Raw genomic sequence first — 25741 nt, forward strand, 5'->3', positions numbered from 1 at the left:
CCCACCTCCACTAATCACTCTTCCTCTAAACATTATATTGCGCCCCCTACAGGCGCACAGAATTGCTACTGAGAAGACCTCCCCAGATCTCCCACCTCGATCCTTGGACCCACCTAAGTCGTCTCCGCCCACTATCGCTCGGACCCGCCTACCAGATACTCATCTCCTCCTGGATCCTTGGACCGCTGTGGCAGCTTCAGGGGGACTCAGGGGCAGGCTGAGAATCTCTCCTTGTACCTAAGCAAGATTATTAAAGCGCGAGTGCTCTGATCAGCGAATCGACAGGGCATCATTCATTTTCCTTTCGCAGCCCTATTCTCTTTCAGGTCTGAGGAGACTTTGGTTCATACATGTTTGAAAGAAGAGAAATAACTGGAAAGTTATGGTTATCTTTCTGCCACACAAGCTGTTAAACACACAACTCTGTCTTCCCTTGGTTCTTAGTCTAGATCCAGCAAATCTAACCACAGGCTTTATTTCTGTTGGTTCAAATAGTCCACTTCTCTGTGCTTGTGAGTGAGCTGGGCAGAGAATCTGGGTTTGGCTCACAACTGTGTGTAGCTCCAGTTCCAGGTTATCCTTCATCCTATTCCGGCCCCCATAGGCACTAGACATCCAAGTGTAGAAAAACAGTTATACATATAAAATTAAAAGAAACAAATCTTAGTAAAAATTCCACTTCTCATCCAAGCCCAAGAGAGGCAATAATCCAAAAAATCCGAATCTCTGGTGCCAACACAAGTCATATTTGTAATTTCTACGAAATACAACACCATCATTCCCATCTACCTCACTCCTCAGGTAGCCGATTACACTATCTTCCAGCCTGGACACCGCTCTCTGGCCCTTAAACTACCTAGCATCTGCTGGGTCTTCTCAGACGGATGGGAAACCCCCGAGGTGGTTGGGTCTGCATTCACCAAAACTCTTTCTCAGAAGGGGCCGTCTGGGAAGGCGCTCCGGATGCGGGGGCCGCCAGGGGGCGCGCTGTCCCGGGAGGACCGAGCGGAAGGGGGCGCGTCTAGGCCGGCAGAGCGCCTGCAGGACTCACTGGCCACCAAGCGCCAGCTGAGGGGCGGCTGCAGCCGGTGCGGCGTAGGCTGCTCGCTACCCAGCGCCTCTGCGTCCCAGCGCCCCCGGAAGCCCGTCGGCCGCGCGAGCCCTGTCAGAGCGAGCGACGCGAGACCGCTTCTCGCCGCCTGCCGATAGCACCGAGCAGCCGGGCCTGCGTGTGGTGGCGACTCCCGGGACGGGACCGGGCAGCGGAGGGCCATGGCTGAGGCGACCGCCGCTCCGGTAAGGGCGCCGATGCACGGGCGTCTCTGTCACCCGGGCCTCGGGGGAGGCGAGGGGGCTGGGGACGGCCGCGGGCCTTGTGGCCCGCGTGGGTCTGCGGCTGTCGCTTGCCCCGGAGGGCCACCGCGGACCGCGGCGCCGGGCGACGCCGAGGGACCAGGGTCTGCAGTTTCTGACCTCCACGCGCCGCGGTGCTCCGCGTCAGCCCGCGGAACGGGGAAGTGGGCTCGAGGTGTTCTTGCAACCCACCCACCGGCCGTTCTGTACAGCCGCGAGAGCTGTCGTTGCTAGGGGCGGCAGGACGGTCCCCTGCGAGGCGGGGAAGGTAAAAGCCAAGGTGTGTCTGTCCTTCCGGGCTGCGTGCGGACGGACAGCCTCGCGCGCCCGGGCGGGCGGGCTGCTGCGGCGCCGCGGGGACCCTGGAAGGCCGACGGAGCGCAGGCTCAGCCAGTCGTGCAGTCGTGCGTGTGCTTGTTTGCTGCAGGCCTGCAGTGGGCCCAGCCGTGCATGCACCAGAGAAATGCCAGGGCTACCAGGACAACCGGCACCGTCCCTGCACACAGCCATTAAGGAAGAGGGGATGGTCGTTTAACAGATCGTTCTGACTGGAAAGCATTGCTTTTGTTTGCCACCTCAGAAGCCTTTGGTCAGCTCAAAGAGACTTTTTAATAAGTCAGAAGTCAGGCAGGTCTGCTGAGGAGGAGTTAGGAAGTAAAAGAGAAAGAAGAAACCAGGGGAGCAGCGGGGAGGGACGGGGAATAGAGTAGAGGGGGATACCATCCTTACCCTTGAAGTTTAATTTTACAAGCCCTCCCCCCCCTTAAAAAAAGATAGTAGAGCCCATCGTGTATGCTATAGGTATATGCCAAAAACTGTCACATAGTAGTGACAGTTCTCTAGTAGTCATGTTTAGGAGGTTAAACCATGATAGTGACATGGTAGCTCACAGAGGAATTTAAAATAGGAGGATCAGAAATTTTAGTATATGCTTGGTCAAATAGCCAGAGTGTGAGTCTTTAAAAAAAGAAAGAAAAGAAAAAAAGAAAAAAGGTAAAAAGAAAGAGGAAATTAATTTCAGTGAATTCAGTGAAATGTTATTTAGCCCAATGTATAAAAATATTTTAATAGTAATATTATAAAACTATTAATGAGATTTTATACACAGCACATCTCAATTGAATTGAGGACATTTAAAGTCCTCAATAATCACATGGACTTAGTGGCCATGGTACTGACCAGGGCAAGTCTGTTTTATGAAGAAGAATTTGGAAATACTGATATTTTTAATTTTAAGAAATATTTTTAGGGGTTATGGAGAGATAGCTCAGCAGTTAAAAGTACCAGTTGCTCTTGCAGAGGGCCCTGCGTTGGTTCCTAACATTCACATGGTGGCTACAGCAATCTGTAAGTTCAGTTCCAAACTGTCTGATGCCCTCTTCTGACCCTTGAGGGCACCGGGCATGTACATGTTGTCACATATTTACATGAAAGCAGGATACAGATACACATAAATAAATCTAAATGACTTAAAAATATTTTTATTCTTTGAAAATTTAATAGAATGTATTTTGATCATTTCCCCCTACTGTTCCTAACTCCTCTCAGATTCACTCCTCCCTCCCTCATAGTGCACCCCAGTTTTGTGCCCTTTTTAAAAAATGACCCATGAGGTCCAATTTGTGTTTCTCATATACTCCTTGGTGTAGGCCATCCACTGGAGTATGGTTGATTTACCAGGGGCCACACCCTTAAAAATTGGGTTTTCCCTTCCCCAGAAGCTATCAGTTGTTATGAGTAGGAGCTCATGCCTCCCCTCCCTTTCAATGCTGTAGTGTTGACTAGCTTGATTTCATGCAGGCAGCCACAGCCGATATGAGTTCATGAGTGCAATAGTCCTATCATGACCAGAAGAAACTCTTTGGATCCAGTCCAACCCTGGGTCTCAGAGTCTTGCTGCACTTTTTCGTCAGTGGTCACCGAGCCTTGGGATTTGGGCGCTGGTGTGGGCGCCTCATTTCTGTTGAGCACTTCACTGACGATTTTTAATACTGTTGACAATGCTTTTTGCTGCTGCTGCTGCCACCACCGCCACCACTACTGGGTCTTTTTGAGACAGAGTCTCACCTGTGTAACCCTAACTGGCCAATGTGTAGATCAGGCTGGCTTGAACTCACAGAAGTATTTCTGCCTCTGTGAGTGCTAGAATCAAAGGCATGTGCCATCACACCAGCAGTCTTTTGTTTTGGTTTTGTTTTGCTTTTTAATGTACCTTATAAGTTGGAGGGTTGGTATTCAGAGTTCAAGTGGAGAGACTGGCTTTAAATAAAATGAAATACCTTTCTTTGAGAAAGAAAGAAAGCATTTTCTGATAGGTCTGGTGTGGGAAGAAGTAAAAGAGTTTAGGTCTAATTATTTCAATTTCCTTTTTTTATTTCTTCTGGAGACAGGGTTTTTCTGTGTATCCCCGACTGTCCTGGAACTCTCTCTAGACCAGGCTGACATTGAACTTACAGAGATCCACCTGTCTCTGCCATCCTAGTGCTGGGAATAACAGTGTGTGCTACTACCACTTGGTCTACTTCAGTTTACTTACAGTAAGATATCATGCCATCTCTGGAGAGTAAGGGTGCTATCTGGATAAGTCCCTGCCCACCCCGTGTGCTCCCTGAATCAGTAGATGCAGCATCCATGACCTAGGAGCTCAATTAAAGCACACCATCTCCGTTTCACACCCGCTGAATGAAAATATGTATTTTAACTAGATTTGGGGAAGATGGTTGCGAATCAGGACTTGGGGTTAAAGTCTTGCTATCCGTAGCCCTTGCAGGCTTGGTACTCACTCTATAGCCAGACTGGACTGAAACTTAACTTCTAACTCAGTTCCCCAGTGCAGAGGACAACTTGGGGGAGTTGATTCTCTTCTTCTGACATTTGGATCCCTGAGAGTGAGCTCAGATAATCAGGCTTTATTTGCTGCAAGTGTCTGCTAAGCCACCTCACTGGCTGATTGCTCAGTCTTTTCTAGTTATTGTTTCACATTAGTTTGAGAGTTTGTAGAAGCTTGGAGGGTACTAGGTAGTGTCAAGTGCCCCCACTGAGCACTGACCATTGGTGCTTGCTGACAACATCTCACATGGTTGTGTAATTTTCTTTTTAGGTTTACCTGACTGTAGAAGCAAACAAAATGTGAATGGTTCAGCTCATTCAAATTAGAAAGTCAGCTGAGCAATGAGACTTAGAGACTGGAGTGACATTGGGTTGAAAGTGGCTGGAGTGGTCTAGCAGGGAAGAAAGCAAAGCCATGTACAGGTGGTCAGCCAGGAGCACATGGACTCATCATAGGGCTACAGTTATAATTAACAGGTTGGAGACGAGATGAAATGAGAGTAAGATAGTGCATGACCTGAAAATGGAAGGCTCTGGCCAGAGTGGTTTATTAGGTTCAGAGAATTAGGCTTAGTCTAGCATCCTATTTGTTGTACAGATTTCTTCCTTTTATGATACTCCTTGTTTCAAAAAGTACATTCAACAATGAACAAACAGCCTGTGACTTTCTTGGAAAGAATCTAATTCAAACATTGTTACCAGTCTGACATTTTCCATGTATTTCTCTAGTCTGTCCTTGGAGTATAAGATTAAACAAACCTGTTTTATCTTCTATTTCATAACCCTTGAATATTTGAAAGTAGTTGTCATATTTTCTCTAGTCTAGGCACCCTCAGCTTATTAAATTATAGTACAGTTGTAATGTGTAAACTGAATGATAGACAGGGCTAGTGTATCAGTGTATAGGAGAGTTGTCAGAGAGCCCCGAGGTCAGTGAAACCAGAGCATTCTTGTATACATTTGCCTTTTCCAGAGAAAGAGGAGACAATAAAGCAACCTCAACTTCTGGGCCTTGTATTAGCAGAAATGGACCAGGCTAGCCTTAAGAAGCTATTATTCACTATCTTTCCTAATCCACCCTTGAACCATCGAAACAGTCCCTTGGCTTTTGATAGCAACAGGCTTCAGAGCAACAAGGGTGGACACAGGCACTGTAAATGCACTAAAGCTATTTTGTTTTGTGTGTGTATGTGTGTATGTGGTCACCTCTTCTACCTACCTCCACCAACAGTTTCTTTGTGTAGCCCTGGCTGCCCTGGAACTTGCTCTGTAGAGCAGATGACCTGGAACTCACTGAGTTCCACCTGCCTCTACCTCACTAGTACTGGGATTAGAGGCGTGTGCCACCACTGCCTGGGAGTTAAGTAGTTCTTATTTGGTTGTAGTTTAGAATGTGGATACCTTCTAATTCTCAATGTCTTGCCCCATCTCTCCATTGCACATAGACTTCTGAATGGGACTCCGAATGCCTTACATCCCTGCAGCCCCTTCCTCTTCCTACACCTCCAGCAGCCAATGAGGCACATCTGCAGACTGCAGCCATTTCCCTGTGGACAGTGGTGGCTGCTGTGCAGGCCATAGAGAGGAAGGTGGAGGTCCACAGCCGGCGACTCCTCCACCTAGAAGGCAGGACAGGGACAGCAGAGAAGAAACTAGCAAGCTGTGAAAAGACAGTGGCAGAGCTTGGGAACCAGCTGGATGGCAAGTGGGCCGTGCTGGGGACCTTGCTGCAGGAGTATGGGCTGCTTCAGCGGCGGTTGGAGAACTTGGAGAACTTGTTGAGAAACAGGAACTTCTGGATCCTGCGGCTGCCCCCAGGTATTAAAGGAGATATCCCAAAGGTAATGCCCTACTTCTAGGTTACAGCAGTACCACTAGCTCAAACACTTGCAGTAAGAAGTAGTCAGTTGCTTAGATATTTTTATTTCCTCTTAAAATTTCTTAGGTTAGTGGAACTGTGAAGGTGTTTTGTGTCTGTCTTTGAGAACTATACTGTGTTAATGATATCTTTCTTTATTATTTATTTATTTATTTTTATTTTGAGATAGTAATGTAACCCAGGCTGGCCTTGAACTGCTGATTTTCTGCCTCTTCCTCCCGAGTGGTAGGATTACAGGCATGGGACACCAGTGGCTCTGTACGCATTTATAGTGTCAAGCTCCCAGTGAGAAAACTCTTTCTAACCCAGAGTTGGCTCTCTGGCAAATGATTTTTTTCCCCTTAATTTCTCTCACTTTTGCACGTGCATGAGTCACTTCTCTCTTTGTTAAACTGCCACAATCTCAGTGTCATTTCAGTCAGTTTGAGTTGTGCTGGAAAGTTGGAGGGAAGGCTATGTATGGGATTATAGTCAGTGGTTATTACAAGGACCGGGGTCATCTGTGAGTCCAGACTGTCGTAGGACACACAGGCTGAGATGCTGGTGCTCTGCCTTCTGAAGGAGCTAGTTTAGAAAACAGGAAGTCTTGATGATCACTGTTTGACAGTAATTAATATGCCTAGTTTTCAGACTTACTTGTTCACTCATAATTCTTTTCATAGACACAGACTTTTAAAAATTCTTTAAAAATTTTTTTGGGGGTAGGCATGCCTTTATTCCTAGCACTCTGGAACCAGAGAAGGATCTTTGTGAGTTAAAGGACACCGTGGTCTACATAGCCAAGAATACAAAAAAAAAAAAAAAAAAAAAAAAAAAAAACAGGCATCTCACAACTCTCTCCTCTCTCCTCTCTCCTCTCTCCTCTCTCCTCTCTCCATATGTGTATATCTATCTATCTATGGGGCATAGGATTTTGATAAGTAGCCCACACCTGTCCACAACTTAGAATCTTGCCTCAGCCTCTCAAGTAATACAAGTATTTCTTGAATACATTTTTGCTTGTTCTACATATTTTCCTGAAGAAAAAAACCTGTAACACATAAAACACATTTAAATAATTTAATAAAGGTTAAGACAGGTGCTTTCTAGTGTTCTGTTTCTAAATGTATGCCTGAGGTCTCACTAAGAACCCCCTAACTCCACCCTAGGTCCTGCTTTTAATGAATGTCTCTTTCTTTCTTTCTTTCTTTCTTTCTTTCTTTCTTTCTTTCTTTCTTATGAGTGTACTTTTTGAAAATGACATTTTGTCACATGGGGCACATGCTTGCCATAGCCCATGAGTAGAGGTCAGGACACCACTTTTTCAGGTGTCAGTTCTCTCCTTCCACCTTGCTTTTAAGGCAGAGTCTCATTGTTTCTCTCAGTGAGCTTTCATTGTGTTCCAGGAATCCATCTCAGAGTATCAGGCTTGTCACAAGCATCAGCACTTCACACGCTGCTCCATTTACTTAGTCTTAAGTCTGTGAACATTTTAAGAGGTTAAAGATGCTGAGACTAAAAGGTTTAAGATTGTAGTTGTTTCTAATATCATCATCATCATCATCATCATCATCATTTTGTGTACAGTTGTTTTGCCTGTATATATGTTTGTTCACTGTGCTTAGTGACTGTTGGGAACTACAAGGGGACCAGAAGAAGGCATTAGATCCCCTGGAACTGGAGTTACAAATAGCTGCAAGTTGCTGGGAATCAAACTTAGATCCTCTGGAAGAGCTACCTCTTCCCCTTGCAGCCATTTCTCTAAGGGCTCTCCAGGTGGTCTCATTCACAGTGGCAGCAAGGTCAGAACCAGCCTGCTCAAGGCTGGGGGAGGCTACAGTCTCAAAGCGCAGAGCTCTAGAGGTTAGTTCCTCATCTTCCAACATCTTTTCTATTATGTCAGATAATACTTGGCAGCTAAATAGATAGTAATATTTACTTAATGAAGTCATAGACCTATAATCCCAATACTCTGGAGGCTGAGACACGAGGATTATGAATTTCAGGTCAACTTAAGATATACAGTGAGTTCCAGGCCAGCCAGGCTATATAATGAGACCTTATCTGAAATAATAAATAGAACAAATGGAACATTATTGAATAAGGAAGCTGAGGGGGAAGAACAGTCCTCTGAGGTAGTACCTCCTGTGGGGGCTGGTCACTAAGAAGGGAGGGGGCTGTCTTCAGGAATCTTCTCTTCCTCCAGAACTCTCTGGGGATTCCACCTGGGGCAGGCAGCATCCTGGCTGTCAGAATTCTGCCTCCTGTCGCAGTGAGGCCTCCCTCCTGCAGCTCTTCCTCACTTCTATAAAATGAACTCAAATGACTATTGGTGAAAAGCAAACTCACCAAAAAAATTTCAGTTTTGCTTGAAGAGGTCAGGGGGAAATTGGTACAAAACTCAAGTCTTAGAAGATGCTGCAAGGTACTAACTCCATGAAAACTAAAGTTGCTATAAACCCCAAACCACAAGAATTAGAAGTTCTAGTGAGAGGCTGTAGCTTTGGAATCTGGTTGTAGAAATGCAAAAGAGAGCACAGAACTAAATATGATGAGTTCTCTGTGCCCTTAGGTACCTACCTTCCTTCCTTCCTTCCTTCCTTCCTTCCTTCCTTCCTTCCTTCCCTCCCTCCTAAGATTTATTTATTTTTATTTATATGAGTACACTGTCAACTGCTTCAGACACATCAGAAGAGGGCATCAGATCCCATTACAGATGGTTGTGAGCCATGCAGTTTCTGGGAACTGAACTCAGGACTTCTGGAAGAATAGTCAGTGCTTTCAACCACTGAGCCATCTTCTCAGCTCACACTTACGTTTCTTATATCAGAATCTTGACACCAGTGACTCAACGTAGCTCAGAGGTGGAGTACATCACCTAGCACATGTAAGCGCCTGAGATCAGCAGTGGATTTGTAATGCAACAAAACAAAACCAAATCCAAAGACAGTAAAAATTCCAGTAGTCTGGGCATGGTGACATATTCCTGTCATTCTAGCACTTGAGAGATGAAGTTGGGGGGGGGGGGTACAAGTTTAAGGCCAGTCTGGGCTATATGAGACTCTGTCTCAATTACTAAGTAAATAAATAATAAAATAGAGTGGAATAACTTGTTAAGTCTTCTAGAAACTAGAATGTCCAGAGGCTGAAGTGTCAGAATTAAGAGCTGAAAAAGAATTCTGATGTTCAAGTAGAAAATCCCCCAAAGAGGCTGGGCTTGGTGGCACATGCCTAGAATCTAACACTCGGGAGGTGGAGACAGGAACATCATCTTAAATCCATCCTTGGCTACAAAGCAAGTTCTGGATTAGACTGTGCTACAAATATTCCATCTGTAAAAAACAATCCAAATAGTCCGACTAAAAGTGTCAGCTAAATTATAGGCTAACTGCTTGGGAGAAAAACACTACAAAACAATATTGGAGTGTAGCTCAGCAGTACAGCATTTGTGTGGTACGTATAAAGCCCTAGAGTTAACACCAGGTATCACAAGAAACAAAAGTTAGCAATGTCAAACAAAATATCCTTTAAGTCAGCCAGTAAACCACATAAAATTGGACAAGAATTCCATTGACTCATGAACTTTTAAAAAAATTCAAACTGGATTAAAAAAAAATGGAGGTAGCAAGATCTCAACATGAACTGGAAAGAGAGAAGAATGAGATTCAGGATGAACTGGATAGTCACATAATGACGGTCTCGAATCAGTTAATGAATACTGTGCAGCCCTCTTAGAGGAAAGGTAGCTTAGGGCAGTTCTGTTCAGGAGTCTGAGAGCAGCCTTAGCAGTATGGTAAAACCTGCATTCCTGTAAGTAAAAACATCATGAATTATGTAAAGTAAGTGCTACTGAAGAAGTTCATCAGAAATTGAGGCACTTAATTTTACAAATGAGAACAAATTTGAGGGCTGGAGAGATGATTCAGGCGTTAAAATGCTAGGCATGCAACTAAAAAATGTTAAGAGTTTGGTTCCTATCACTCATGGCTTTCTTTCCACCCTACCCCCAAAAGAAAGAAAAACTAGAATTTGAGAACAGATTAGTCTATTTAGAGAAAATGAAAATGGAGCATGATGTGTGGAAGCAATCTAAGAAAGATCAATGTGAAGAAAACTTGTTGATTTTACAGATGGCATAAGAGTTAGCCAGAGAGGAACTTCAGAGTGTTAGTTAAACATCAACACGTTGCAAACATTGAAATACAGAAAATGGAAAATGCATTGAAAATGGAAAAAAAATGAAAAATTCCGATCCAAAACAGCAAATAGGTAGTTTGTGGATTTAGGTGACATCTTTTGTTTTTTAGTTAGAGAATGAATTACTGAACTCAAACCAAATATTGAAGGAAACAGTGGAAGAGGATGAAACAGAGATAATAAAATGTAAGAAGCCAAACTGAAAACATGTAACCAGAAGTCATAAAGATACCAAAAGAAAAACAGATACCATGGTTCAAAGAAAAGCACAGAGCTGGGCATGGTGGCGCATGCCTTTAATCCCAGCACTTGGGAGGCAGAGGCAGGTGAATTTCTGAGGTCGAGGCCAGCCTGGTCTACAAAGTGAGTTCCAGGACAGCACAGAGAAACCCTGTCTTGGAAAAAAAGAAAAGAAAAGAAAAAAAGAAAGAAAAGCACAGAATGCTTGCTTTCTTTGCTTGCTGAATGAATGCCATCTGAGAAGAAACATGTAGTCAAGCTGAAGACAAATTGCAGTGACTTGCAGCGGACTAGGAGAGAAAATCTTTTCATGAATACAAATTGAAGAGCCTCTAGGAGAAAGTGAAAGAGACACATAAAAAAGAACTAGAGGGGCTGGAGAGATGGCTCAGTGGTTAAGAGCACTGACTGCTCTTCTGAAGGTTCTGAGTTCAAATCCCAGCAACCACATGGTGGCTCACAACTATCTGTAATAAGATCTGACACCCGTGTACTTACATATAATAATAAATAAATCTTAAAAAAAAAAAAAAAGAACTAGAGGAATGGAGAGATGGCTCCATGCTTAAGAGCACAGGCAGCTTCTCAGAGGACCCAAGGTAAAATCAGTTCCTAGCACCCACACACTGTGACTCACAACCACCTGTGACTTCTACTTCTGGATCTTGCACCCTCTTCTGGCCTCCAAAGACACCTGTATTCATGTGCACATACACATAAATAAATGCACATGGTGCACTCTTATAATCCCAGAACTTGGGAGGCAGAGGCAGGCAGATCTCTATGAGTTCAAGGTCAGTCTGGTCTATATAGTGAGTTCCAGAACAACCAGAGCTACATAGTGAGACCCTGTTTTGGAAAAAAAAAAAAAAAAGATAAAACATTTCATTTAAGACTATGAAGTTAGCAAGTGGCACATCCTGAATCTTTTTTCCCCTGTGAGAATTCTGAGTGGAAAACAGAAAGTAAGATAGAGGGGTAGGTCTTTGGAAGACATGCAAAGGAAAGATTAGGCAAATGTATTCAAAAATCAAAATCCTAGGCAAGTGAATAGCAAATGCCTGTGATCTTAGCATTAGAGAGGCTAATGAATGAGGATAGAGAATTAGAAGCCAGCCTAAGCTGTATAGCTAGACACTGTTAAAAAAATAATCCCAGCTAGTCTTGAAAAGGGTACTTACTGAACTCCTTCTGCATGCTCTTGAAAATGGCAAGAATTTCAGTGGTCATGGGGACTGGTGCTGACATCAAAGCTTTTCTATTTCTAGATCCAGTATATAAGAACAGAGGTAAAAACCTAATGGGAATCCTTCCACAGCACCTTCACCCACTGAAGAAACTTGCTTTTGTACATGGGTTGACCAAGTACAACAATTATGTAAAACATGAAGTTGTATTGTCAAGTGGTGAGATGTATGAAAGAAAATGTGAAGCTGAGCAGTGGTGACTCACGCCTTTAATCCTAGCATACAGGAGCAGAGGCAGGTGAATCTGAGTTCAAGGATAGCCTTTTCTACAGTGAGTTCTGGGACACAAGGGTTACATAGAAAAGCCCTGTTCCTCCCCTACCTAAAAAAGATATGTGGTTTTTTGTTTTTTGGGTTTTTTGTTTTTTTGAGATATTCACATGCAACAGGCTGACCTCTAAGTTATTAGGTAGGAATGAGCGTGGACTTTCTGCTTCTACGTCCTTAGTGCTGGAGTTACAAGGGTATGCCACCGTAACTATTTTATGTAGTTCTGGGATTGAAGCCGAAGTCTTATACGTGCTAGATAAATATTCTACCAACTGAACCTATACCCTAGGCCAAGAATATACAAGTAAAGTACAGTTACTATGTAGATATATGTTTATAAAAACTAAGTCATATAAGACATAAAAAAGATGAAGGTTATGATGAAGACTTGACATTTTGAACCATATAACCCTTAGGAAAAGGAAAAGGAAGATTTTACATAGTTAATAAAAGACAAAATAAATATGGAATAAAATTGATGTTTATAAAAGCAACAGCAAGAAAGAATATGCAAAGCTTCAAAAAGACTTAGGATACATAGATTATAATTTAATTTTAGTTCAATTTATGCTATTCTAAAATAGTCTTATTGGCGTTTAGTCAGGCATGGAATGTGTTGCAGGATTTTCCCTGTCCAATCACATTAGGGCAGTGGGAGGCTTGTGATTGGACAGAAGGGAGGCAGAGCAAGCAGTTGAGACAGAGAGAGGTCTTAAGAGGAGGGAGAGAACCAGAATGGAGGTTGACGTGGTGTTACCAAAAGGTTAGAATAATTGGGTTATAGCTCTATCATTATCATTTGGCTCTGAAATTACTATATTGGCATCTTATAAATTGTGTTATTATTGATACATAAATCTGATTGGCTAATTAAGCATTAAGAGTCTTGATTCCACTGGGTAATTAGGTGTTGAGATAGCTAACCAGGGGTGCGTGGGGTGTTGCGTGAAAGCAAGAGGACCTCGGACCCATCTGAGAGGTGGCCCAGTGGGAGCCGTGTGGCCTCGCAGGGCTGGTGAGTTGGCGGGCAGAGAGACAGAGTGAGTGAGGTCACCTGGCGCAGGGGCTGGCTCTAGAGAGTTGTTGGCAGCGGGAGCCTGGCCTGGCCCGCTGAGAGTTGGCAGGTTCATTTTTTAAATATTTCCCACAACAGGAATGTCCCTGTCTTCCATATGCAGGAGAAACTGCATCAAGGGGAAATCTCCTTGGCAAAAGATTAGAAGAATTAGAGACAAACACCAAAATCAAAATATCTTTAGATATTCTAAAGAATGATGTTTTTGAGGAATGGCAGATCAAAACAGGTGAGATGATAGTACAGCTTGAAGTTTTAATGTGTAGCACTGAGATGCTTTTACACTGTTTATAAAACAGCCAGCTCACGCCTTTAATTCCAGCATTTGAGAGGCAGAGGCAGGAAGATTTCTGAGTTCAAGGCCAGCCTGGTCTACAAAGTGAGTTCCAGGACAGCCAGGGCTATACAGAGAAACCCTGTATCAAAAAACTAAAGGGGAAAAAACAAACAACAACAACAACAAAAAAAACCAGCCAAATATGCTTCAGTAAGGTTTCCAGTTCATAGTATTTTGTGTTTGCATCAGGGTTTTAGGGTTTTGTTATTGACAAGTGAAAATTTAAAAGAAAGAGAATGACTCTTGGTAGGTCAATCATGCTTCCAAGTAGGCTCTACACCCAAGAATATTTGAGCAACACAAATTAGAAGTAATGGCTTTGAGAGAGGGGGATGGGGAGAGCAAACATACAAGTTGTGCATGTAGGACAGTAGGAGTTGGGGGATAAATATGATTAAAATAGATTGTATAAAATTCTCAATAAAAATAATATTTAAAAACTCAAAGAATAGCATAAGCTATTTAAAGTTTTTGTGTTTTGTTTGTTCAAGACAGGTTTTCTCTGTAGTCCTGATGTCCTGTAACTCACTCTGTAGACCAAGATGACCTTGAACTCAGAGATCCTCCTGTCTCTGCCTCCCAAATTCTGGGATTAAAAGTGGGTGATGCTGCATGCCTGGCTTAGAATATTTTTTTAATGTATTTTTTAAATTACATCTGTTTTGTGTATGTGTGTGTGTGGTGCACCACAGCACATGTCTAAAGGTGCTAGGAGAAGGCACTTCTCTCAGGTTACAAGGCAAGGGCCTTTACCCACTGAGCCATCTCACTGTCCCTAGAATACTCACTGACCTCCCTTTAGGTTGTAAGACTAAGTAAAACAGCTAATGAATGGAGGAAGGGCTTTACTGGGTGATAGGGTGCCTGGGAGGGACTAACTAACCCATGTCATTATTATTGGGTGACTGGGTGCCTGGGAGGGACTAACTAACCCGTGTCATTATTATTGGGTGACTGGGTACCTGGGAGGGACTAACTAACCCGTGTCATTATTATTGGGTGACTGGGTACCTGGGAGGGACTAGCTAACTGTGTGATTGTTATTTTAGGTGCCTGTGGCCTTTGATGACGTCTCCATCTACTTTTCTACCCCAGAGTGGGAAAAATTAGAAGAATGGCAAAAGGAACTTTACAAGAATATCATGAAGGGCAACTACGAGTCTCTCATCTCCATGGGTGAGGCTGAGTGGGCACCTTTTGAATGAAGTGCCACAGTCCCAGGAGGGCTCAAACACTTCTTTTTCCCCCAGTGTCCTTATTCTCGCTATTCTCATATACTTCAGAATCTGGTTTCAAGATAAAGAAGGACAGAGCTAACTTATTACGTGCATTTCCTATACATTATATTTCTTTTACCTGCTTCCTTGAGTAGCTGTTGTAAATAGTTGGAAGTGGATAGATGGGAAGAAGTGATACAGGATCTAAAAGAAATTAATACCCTGACAGAGAAAAAAAAAAAAAACCCTGACAGAGGACCTCAAACATTCAGCTGCCTTGATGGCAGCTGTTGTCATACTCATTTATCTCTTTGTCATGCCTGCTTTCCACTTTTTCTCTTTTAGATTATGCCATGAATCAACCTGATGTTTTATCTCAGATTCAACCAGAAGGAGAACACAGTACAGATGACCAGCCAAGGCCAGAAGCAAGTGAGATTCCTGCAGACCCCAGGGAAGGTAAATAAGGGAAAGGGTCTTATATACTTTAAAAAGATTTATTTATATGAAGACACTGTAGCTGTCTTCAGACACACCAGAGGAAGGCAATGGATCCCACCACATATGGTTGTAAGCTACCATGTGGTTGCTGGGATTGAACTCTGGACCTCTGCCACTGAACCATTCATTTCTCCAGCCCTGCTGCCATCGAACCATCTCTCTAGCCCTGGTTATATACTCTTTTAAGCTCCTTTTCTTGGTCAGAGAGGGGGACTCAACACAAAGAAAGCAAGGCTTATAGCTATTCTGTACTAAAGTATTTACACTTTGAACGGACATTTAAATACTAGAGGGAGCTCTGAAATCACTCTGTCCTTTACCCCCTCAATACCTCATACATGCTAGTGAAGTACTTACTGTACCACCGAGTGATAGCCCCTCCCTTTTGTTCTTTTAATGTATATATTTTCCTTTTTTGTATATATTTACTTCAGTACTTTTTTTTTTTGCTGAAAATGATCAGTGTTCTTGATTTTCTGAATACTGTTTTTATTGTTTATAGTTTTAGCTTGCATTGGTGTTTATCAGCCTAGATATTTACTCACACTTGAGAATATGATTTATGTAGCTTGAACCAATCAATATGTAACATAAAAGAAAACAAACTCACAGGACTCAGTATGGAGCCATACTTACAGCTAAGATTTATTAAAGCAAATGGATATGAAGCAGCAGCATCAAAAGTTCCATGGAGGAAGCCAGAGCCCCTTCACTATGGAGTCTCACAAGGCACATTTAATTCCCCCAGCAGCGAATGCGACAACACATACCAAATGCTGTTATAGAACCTCACTAGACACTCAGTGCCTAGGGTTTTCTTGGAGTTATCACACAAGTATTCAAATTCCAGATTCCCAAAAGGAAAACAGGTCAGCAGAATAAAGCATACTTTTAGCAGTTAAGGAGTAGTAAGATATTCTTGTCATTTAGGGAAACTGTTGTGTGTATTAAAAAAAAAAAAAACAGCTTTCCAGACCTTTATAGATGCCAACAGTTCCTTCTCAGGATGAGTGGTTTTGGCTGTACTCCATTTTCTTTTCTTTGTTTTTCAAGACAGGGTTTCTCAGTATAGTCCTGGCTCTGTCATAGAACTCACTCTGTAGACCAGGCTGGCCTCAAACTCAGAAATTCACCTGCTTCTGCCTCCCGAGTGCTGGGATTAAAGGCATGAGCCACCACACCCGGCCTTGTACTCCATTGGGAGGAGCCCTGGTTCCTTTCAGTGGAGAAGACTACTAACCACTTGTTCTAGTGTCATTTTTATTGCTATGATAAGACGTCCTGACAAAACACAAGTTAGGGGAGAAAGCATTGATTTTTAACTTCAGTTTCAGGCAGTTTCCATCATTGTGGAGAGGGTGCAGCATGGAGCTTAAAGTGGCTGGTCACATCATCATAGTCAGGAGCAGAAAGGAAGGCAGGAATGCATACAGACTCACATGATTGCTTTCTTATGCTCAGCTTGATTAATTAATTCACTTTATACAGTTCGACATGACCACAGGCTAAATAGACATTCCCTCATTAAGACTTTTCCTAGGTTTTGTCAAATTGACAAGGCTGATGATCACACCTGGTAATCTTAAATATGAATCCAAAATGTTAAAATGAAATCATGATGATTTTCTTTTTCTAAATGGTGTATTTTTGTAGCCTTGTCCACTGAAAAGATCTAAAAACAATAATAACTGATTTGCAATTAGCAGCCTTCCTAAGGGCCAATAGGCATGTACCATTATATTGATCCTTATATTTACTTGTTAAGTGGCACAGGGCACTGTTTTCAGAACCTTGGGAGAGATGTAAATCCTCTTTAGGACTTAAGGATTATTTTCGAAAGAACTCTGCCCACCAAAAGGGCTTCATCATATAATCTCTCTCTCTTTCTCTCTCTCTCTCTCTCTCTCTCTCTCTCTCTCTCTCTCTCTGTGTGTGTGTGTGTGTGTGTGTGTGTGTGTGTGTGTGTGTATGTGTGTTCATCTTTCCTTTCTTTTCCTCTCCTCCTCCTCCTCCACACAGTGAAATCAGAGATTCAATCCCTACAGGTTTTGCTCTAAGGTACATATGCACACACAAATAAAAGTGTATTGGGGCTGATAGATGTAAAGAGAAGGTCCTAAATGAATGAAGTTTTATCCATCAGAAATATATTTTTTAAGATTTATTTATTTTATTTATATGAGCACACTGTAGCTGTCTTCAGGCACACACACTAGAACAGGGCATCGGATCCCATTACAGATGGTTGTGAGCCACCATGTGTTTGCTAGGAATTGAACTCAGGACCTCTGGAAGAGCAGTCAGTGCTTTTAACCAACTGAGCCATCTCTCCAGCCCCAGAAATATGTTTTCTTTTTAGCCCTGGCTGTCCTGGAACTCACTCTGTAGACCAGGCTGGCCTTGAACTCAGAAATCCACCTGCCCCTGCCTCCCAAGTGTTGGGATTAAAGGCGTGCACCATCACGCCCAGCCAGAAATATGATTTTTATAATCATGTTTCACAGGCATGATGGCACAAGCTTATCTTCTCAGCAATACAGGTAGAGCAGGGACAGGGGATTAGGAATTCAGTGTCATCCTTGGCCACGTAACAAGTCTGAGGCCAATTTGAGTTACATGAGATCATGTCTCTAAAGGAAAAAATAAAGAAGTAGCAGTAAACATACATGGTGGTGCATGCCTTTAATCCTAGCACTTTAGAAACAAAGGCAGGTAAATCTCTGTGAATTCAGGGCCAGCTAGAGCTACATAACAAAAACAAAAAAGAAAAATGAAGAAAATTTTAAAAAATCAGTAATGTTATGTTCAACAAATGAACATGGTTATATTACCTTTAAAGAGATGTATTTATTATTTTATGTGTATGAATGTTTTGCCTGCATGTATGTATGTGTACTACATGCCCAAGAAGGTCAGAAGAGGCTGTTGGAACTGCAATTAAAGATGGTTGTTTACTAGGAATCGAACCCAGGTTCTCTGCATATGCGACAAGTAGCTTAACCATTGAACCAGCACTCAGCACAATTTCACCATCTAATTCAAGTCCCTGAAGACCACTCTCTCTTTTTCTCCACAAATAGAGCCTGGCCTTTCAACCTCAGACATTCTGTCTTGGATTAAACAAGAGGAAGAGCCTCAGGTTGGAGTTTCCCAGGAGTCTAAAGAGAGTGAGCTGTACAAAGGTACCTATGCTGGTGAGTAACAGAGAAAACAGACATACGCAGACCCGGCTCATATAAGAGGAGACTGAAGAATGCAGCTAAAACGGTGCTAGAAAGACAAGGAACAGAGAAGACGAAAAGAAAGATACGGTTAGCCAAATTAGGAATGAAACCTAAAGGCCACCAGGATAAACTTTCAGTAGGAAAACACATTTAAAAAAAAAAACAAACATTAATTTATTTGTGTGTGGGGAGGCACACAGACAGATCAGAGAACAGCTTGTGGGAGTTGGTTTTTTCTTCTACTGTTGAGTCCTAGAAATTAAACCCAGGTTGTCAGGCTTGATGGTAAGTGCATTTACCCACTGAGTCATCTCTCCAGCCTAGAAAGCTTACTCTAAATTAGAACTGTTGGGGCTGGGTACATCAGTGAAGAAATTGTGGTTGCTTCCTCAAAGACCTGTGTTCAACCTCTAGCACTGTATTTAAATAAGAAAAACAAGATTGCCAGGGAAAGAATAATAAGTGTATATAAATGAATAAAAAATACGGGGGCTAGAAAAACAGAGCATTTGAAGATCACTTCAAATGGATAGCTAGAGCAGAGCCAGGTGTGATGATGGCCTGTAATCCCAGTACTGAGGAGGCAGCAGAAGCAGGATTACCTTAGGCAGGAGGATTACCTAGAAAGTTTTAGGCCAATCGGGGTTATATAGTAAGACTCTATGCCTCAGTCATCAACTATTCAAAATAAAATAGCACAAAAATGGGGAGTGGTGTAGAGAGAAACAGGCAATAGAAATAAAAGTGTTAGAAGAGTGCAAATGGAAATATTATGAGCCCTCCCTCAAAAAAAAAAGGTAAAATAACAGTAGGCAAAGAAACAAATGTTTCCTTCTATAATGAGATTTGGGGCCAACTGATTTACCTCTTGAATTATAAAAGAGAGCCGTGACCAGTGAGGTGGCGTTAGTGATAAAGGCACTGCTGCCAAGCTTGACCATCTAAGTCTGATTTCCCAAGACTCATATGGTGGAAGGAGAGCCAACTCTTACAAGTTGTCATCTGACCTTCACATTTGCAGGATGGGATGCACATGTTCCCCTCCAACACGATAAATGATGTCATTTATAAAAGAGTATATACATAGTGGGGGTTTTTTGTATGTAAAGTTTACCCTTGTGTTATTCAAATTCTGACTTCTCTGCCCTCATATCTTGTTTCAGTCCAAACATAGCTGTTATGTTTATTCTTAGAAGCACCTGTCTCAAGTTTGTATAGAAATTGCTCCTCATTCATTCTCCGCCTTGCTAATAAAAGCCACCAAGCCAATACAGAGCATTAGAGAGAGAATGGGTGGGGCTTCTGATTCTTAGAGGGGTGTAGAAAGAGAGAGAGAGGGTAAAGGGAAGGAGCCACGAGGAAAGTGGAGAAAAACATCAGGAAAAAGACAGTGGAATCAAGTAAGGACAGAATTTTTCAAGTAAGATAGGAATATAATCTGGGAGGAAGCCTGAGTAGCTTGGAGGTATAGAATGGAATAATGATTGTTCAGTATTTGGCTCAAGGAAATTTTTAATAAATCTTAGCCTCTTTGTGTGGTTATTGGGGAATTAGATGGTTAAGAAATATAGCCCTAGATTAATTCACTGCTTACATTTATCTTCAAGATAATTCCTTTTACAAAAGAGAATCTGAAGGTCAAAAGGGATTCAATTGTTTATATAGCTTAATAGAATCTTGGAGGTGTTTGTTTGGTTTTAGTATGTTCTGTGCCTCTGTTTCTTAGATTCTGGGAAGTGCAGCTGAGAAATACCACAGTTTCTGCTTTTTAGAAAATTTACACCACAGACATACATACCAATCTAGGCACGTCTATTTTTAGGTGCTGGAGTGCATTACATGGATGACTTAAGACATTTGAGGTTTGGAAAAACATGTGTCAGTTTAAGTATTTAGATAATGTATAACCAAGGTTGTGAAAGTCCAACCTGTAGTTTTAGTTCTTGAGGAGTTCAAGGCTAGACTCAGCTATATAGTAAGTTTGAGACTAGACTGAGTTGCAAAACCCCATCTCACCCCTTCCCTGGCCCCAGTAAAAGAGTGTGAGGACAGAATGGGCCTAAAATATTTAGTTTGATTTGACTGTGATTTAGGAAGACAGGGAGGGAGGTGGGGAACACCCTGGAAAAAGGAGAACAGAATGACCAAAGATGCAGAGGTGGCAATATGTTCTTATTTCTGGGAAGACAGTCAGCCTATGTCAAGGAAGGGTTTATCTCATAGAATGCAGACTAGGAGTAAAAAGTTGATTTTAGGCCCTGACACAAGAGCATCAGTGAAAGTTGTTGAGTAGAGGTGAAACATACAGAGAATAGTGTGGGGAAGATTGCTGCCAAAGCTATCCCTTTCCAAAATGGAGCCTCAACGTACAGTCTTATGTTTGTAATGATTTGCCACACAGCCTACAGGTGCCTTATTAGTAGTGAGAGCCTTCCCCAAGCTTATCTGAACAGTAAGATGCTTAGAGCCAATTGCAAGAGCTGGGCAGGAATGTGAGAGGTACTGGTGAGATGGCTGTTGATAGATGTAACTCTGAGTCCCTTCTTTCAGATGAAGAACTTGTCATCAAAGCTGAAGACCTTGCTAGAGCTTCCTTGTGTCCTGAAGTTCCAGTAGCCTTCTCTGCTCCACCACCAGCAGCAGCCAAGGATGCATTTTCAGATATAGCTTTCAAAAGCCAGCAGTGTACACCCATGGCACCTTTTGCACGAACGGCCACTGACCTGCCTGAAGCTTCAGAGGGACAAGTGACTTTTACTCAGTTAGGAAGTTACCCACTCCCACCTCCAGTTGGAGAGCAGGTGTTCTCATGCCACCATTGTGGCAAGAGTCTCAGTCAAGACATGTTAATGACACATCAGTGTAGCCATGCTGCTGAACACCCCTTAACCTGTGCCCAGTGTCCTAAGCACTTTGCCCCACAAGCAGATGTTGGTAGCACCTCCCAGGATCATGCCAATGAAACACCTCCCACCTGCCCTCACTGCGCCCGGACATTCACTCACCCTTCACGACTCACATACCACCTTCGGGTACACAACAGCACTGAGCGCCCTTTCCTCTGTCCTGATTGTCCCAAGCGCTTTGCTGACCAGGCTCGACTCACCAGCCATCGGCGAGCTCATGCTACTGAAAGGCCCTTCCGTTGCCCACAGTGTGGTCGTAGCTTCAGCCTTAAGATCAGTCTCCTACTTCATCAGAGGGGACATGCACAGGAGCGCCCCTTCTCCTGTCCTCAGTGTGGCATTGACTTCAATGGCCACTCTGCGTTGATTCGTCACCAGATGATCCACACAGGCGAGCGTCCCTACCCATGCACAGACTGTAGCAAGAGCTTCATGCGTAAGGAACACTTGCTAAACCACCGGAGGCTGCACACAGGTGAGCGGCCTTTCCAGTGTCCACACTGTGGCAAGAGCTTCATCCGCAAACACCACCTCATGAAGCACCAGCGCATCCACACAGGCGAGCGGCCATATCCCTGTGCAGTGTGCGGAAGGAGCTTCCGCTACAAGCAGACGCTCAAGGACCACCTACGGACCGGTCACAATGGAGGCTGTGCGGGTGATAGGGACCCTTCCGTACAGCCACCAGACCCACCTGGTCCACTCTTAACTGCCCTGGAAACCTCTGGCCTAGGTGTTAGCACTGAAGGTCTAGAATCTAGTCAGTGGTATGGGGAAGGGAGTGGAGGGGTGGTTTTATAGATCTGAGGCTTGTTGGTTATTTATGTTCACAGCAGAGCAGAAAGTCCACAAGTTCTGAAACCTATAGTAATTATATCTGTTACATAAAGGAATTTGAGATCTACACTCAACTAGAGACATGCTTGTGCTTTGGAAATCCACAGCAGTACAACAAGAATATCGTATTTTGAAACCTGGAAGAGGATCCAGCACCCCTGTCTTGTCAGATACCACAAAAGCAGAGTTACAAAGCAAGATATGGCTTCTGATCATCCTGCCAGAGTAGCAGAGTGAGAGCAGACTGTCTCAGGTAGAGACGGGTGTATGGGAAGAGCCCCAAACCTTGAAGCCATCAGGAGGCATGAGAATGCTCAGAGCCTTTCTCCCATTGCTCAGTGATGAGTTGATTGTTGGAAGAATGTGCTTTAGCCACTTGTTATGTTGCCATGTGTCTGAAACCTGCTAAGTTTTGCTCATATCAGTGTAGTCACCTTTCCCTGAAGCGTGATGACTAGGCTGCATTCCTAGGTCTAGATTCTGTCTGCTAATACATTTTGTTTAATGTTGGTGAACAAGAACTCTGACTTTGATAGCTTATTTATGGGGACAGTGCATAGCATTTACTAGCTTATTTTGAAATGTTCAGACTCTTGTGGCAGAGTTCTCTTTTGAGTAGAGAACTTCACCACAACTATGCTTAGGAAATTAGGAAGAGAGTTTTCTCTCCAGGTTTAAGAGCTAAAGAGCCCAGAGATCCCAGCCACAACAGGGATTGCATGGCCTAAAAAATTATATCAATTCATTCCTTATCTTTTTCAAGCCAGTGATCTTGTTTTTCCATTTCTGGTGTTCTCTTTTTCTCTCTTTTGAGACTGGGCCTCCCTGTGTATCCTGGCCTGTAACTTTGCTTTGTAGACCAGGCTGGCCTTGAACTTACAGAGGTCTGCCTGCCTCTGCCTCATGTTCTGGATGCACCACAATTCCCAACCCAATTTTCTTTATGGTCCTAAGCAGCAAAGATCACAGCACTTTGTCAAGGCATCAAGCACTTCAGAAAGTACCGCTGAGCTCGGGGCTTTTGTTCCATTGGTAGTGTAATGCTCTTAAGGAAAGGATTTCTACCTTGTCTGCCCCTGCCTCACTGGCAGTGAACAGACAAGAGACCTCTCTCAGCTACCAAGAGCTAAGTATCATATCTATCTTACCCATTGTGCTATTTTTTTTTCAGACAGGGTTTCACTGTGGGGTCCTGGCTGGCCTGGAACTCAGAGATCTGCCTATCTCTGCATCTAGAATGCTATGATTAAAAGCATGCTGTCATGCCCAGCCACCTGTTGTACTTTGAAGAGTCATGGCTCCCTTATGTTCTTTTCTTGAGCTTGCTTAGTCATCTGAGAGCAACTGAACCTAGTTCTATCCTTAAGGGTCTGTGCAGCCAGGTGTACATCTTCTCTTTTCAACTCTCACATTTTTATCACCAAAATGAGGCTGTTGAAAGGAAAGGTAAGCCTCTAGAAATCTTAGAAAGAAAAATCTTGTAATATAGTTCTCTGCCAAAATCCTGTCCTTCCTTTGGCTTCTGACCAGACAAATCCAAATGAGACAGGAAAACCAACGCAGAAACTTATATAGAAACTTGGTGGAAATTAGCTTGCCTTGTTGTTCTGCTCTTAGTGGGTCGAGAAGTAGACAGAGAATGTAGAAGCCGACATTTGGGACAGAAAGCTTTTGTTCCCACACTCCCTGTTTACCTCAGAGTCCGCTATGGTGTGGAGAATGAGATCTGGAACTGCTTAGATGTGACACTTTCTGGATAGGGAGGGGATGCTTTCCCCTTATTACTAGGCTCAACCTTCAATCTGTATAGCTAATGTAACCACAGTATGAGATGGTGTTTGCCTAATTAATGTGCTCCTGGCAAAGTTCTGTCTAAAGATGTTGGTCTTCAGGATAATCACACACGCAAAATTGTTTTGTGACATTAATAACACCAAGGATCCTGGGAGACACAAGAAGTCAGTGCGAGAACTGGTCTGCTGTCATGACTTTCAGCCTGTAGGCAATGAAAGTCCCATGGGTGGTACCAGATGATGGTAGACCCATAGTATATTGGGATAAATTGCCAAATCCCCCAAATCAGGTTTCCAGGTTCATTAATGACTTGAATGTTAGATCTGCACCTGAAAACGAATCAAAGCATCGTCCACAGGGTGAGGGAAGCATTGTTAGAGCTGAGGAAAAGATGCCTACTGAACCTGTGAGCTAGGTAACCTCTAAAATTCATCTGAACCCAACGGACTTGCCAAATATACACAGTTAATAATTGGAGGCCTGTGTGCCAGAGTGCTGCAGATGCATCCTAATGTCTAATCTGTAAGGAGCTATAGCCAGCAGGGATCTAAACTGGCCAAAAGTGAATTATAGTTCAAATAACAACTGAACAAGAGCCATAAAACCAGCTGGGTGATGCTGCTGCACACCTTTAGCGCTAGCACTCACAGGAGGCAGAAGCAGGAGGATCTCTGAGTTTAAGCCCAGCCTGGCCTATAGAGGGAGTTCCGAGACAACCAGGGATACACAGAGAAACCTGTCTTGAAAAGCAAAAAACAAAAACCATAAAACCAAATAAAGGGCTATCCCCAAAACAAACAGTATAAACATGTGGGTTCCTAATCTCTGGTCTGGCTGAGAGCAAGGACTTCAGCCAATCTCCTATCAAATAGACCCCATTTGTTGTCAAAGATTCAGAAGTGGCTCATTGGAAACTCTACCATCTAACAAAAGTTTTCAGCAAATAGAATCTCTTTGCCACCTGGTGCTTGAGAGAAACTATACATTTAATCCTGTAATTAAGAGGCACCTGTAGCCTGGTGCTCATGACCAGTCCCTATAGAAAAGAAACCCCAGGAGAGTCCTATACATCTGCCCCCTATATGGTGGCACAAAGACTTCCTCAGAGTGTATTCAGGAGTTGGCACCAACCAGATTTACTGCTCACTAGATTGTTTGTTTGATTGTGGACATTGGATGAGCCTCAGGTTCAGCCACAGATATGAAAATAAATGTGAGTTAGTCATGAACTCTAGAGAGAGCCATGCTCTGCATTACTTCCCTCATTAATAAATTCTATATAAAGTTGCTGGTAGGGACTCCACTAGGCTTCTCTTGAGATAATACTTAGCCAGGCTCCTGCAGCACATTTTAAAGAACCAGTGTGAAAGGTAATCACACAGCCAGGCTGAACTGGAAGTGGCAAGTGTTGAGAACCAAGGTTTGGTCAAGTGTGATGGCCTACACCTGTTATTTTGGCACTTGAGAACCTGGGACAGGAGGATCACTGAGAATTAAAGGCTAGTAGAGCCTACTTAGGAAAACCTTGTTTTTAAAAGTGGGAGGAAATGAGGTGCCAAAGAGATGGCTCAGTGCTAAGAGCACTTACTGCTCTTGTCAGACAGAACCTGTATTCAGTTCCCAGCACCCACATGGATGTGTAAGGGATCCGATGTTCTCCTCCAGCGTCTGCAGTCACTAGACATGCATGTGGTACACACATATATATATATGCAGGCAAATAACCCATACACATGAAAACAAAATATTTAAAAAAAAAACAACTGTTTCACAGAAATATATGACTGCTAGCATCTTTTGCATATATTTAGTATATTTAGTATGACCTCTTACTGATTTCTTTTTTTTTTTTTTTT

The 25741-nt window shown here is 43.1% G+C and overlaps 1 protein-coding gene across 1 annotated transcript; it reads left to right on the top strand.

Moving 5' to 3' along the window:
• The first annotated feature begins 1036 nt into the window (after positions 1 to 1036).
• On the top strand, positions 1037 to 24579 carry Znf398 (zinc finger protein 398). The gene is made up of 6 exons (XM_021190653.2): positions 1037 to 1296; positions 5628 to 6023; positions 14456 to 14582; positions 14969 to 15082; positions 18205 to 18318; positions 20899 to 24579. Exons 1-6 carry the CDS (start codon positions 1273 to 1275, stop codon positions 22053 to 22055), a joined length of 1932 nt encoding a protein of 643 aa, XP_021046312.1. The 5' UTR covers positions 1037 to 1272; the 3' UTR covers positions 22056 to 24579.
• The last annotated feature ends 1162 nt before the right edge of the window (positions 24580 to 25741 follow it).

Source organism: Mus pahari, chromosome 2 (genome assembly GCF_900095145.1).
Source record: "Mus pahari chromosome 2, PAHARI_EIJ_v1.1, whole genome shotgun sequence".
Taxonomy (NCBI): domain Eukaryota; kingdom Metazoa; phylum Chordata; class Mammalia; order Rodentia; family Muridae; genus Mus; species Mus pahari.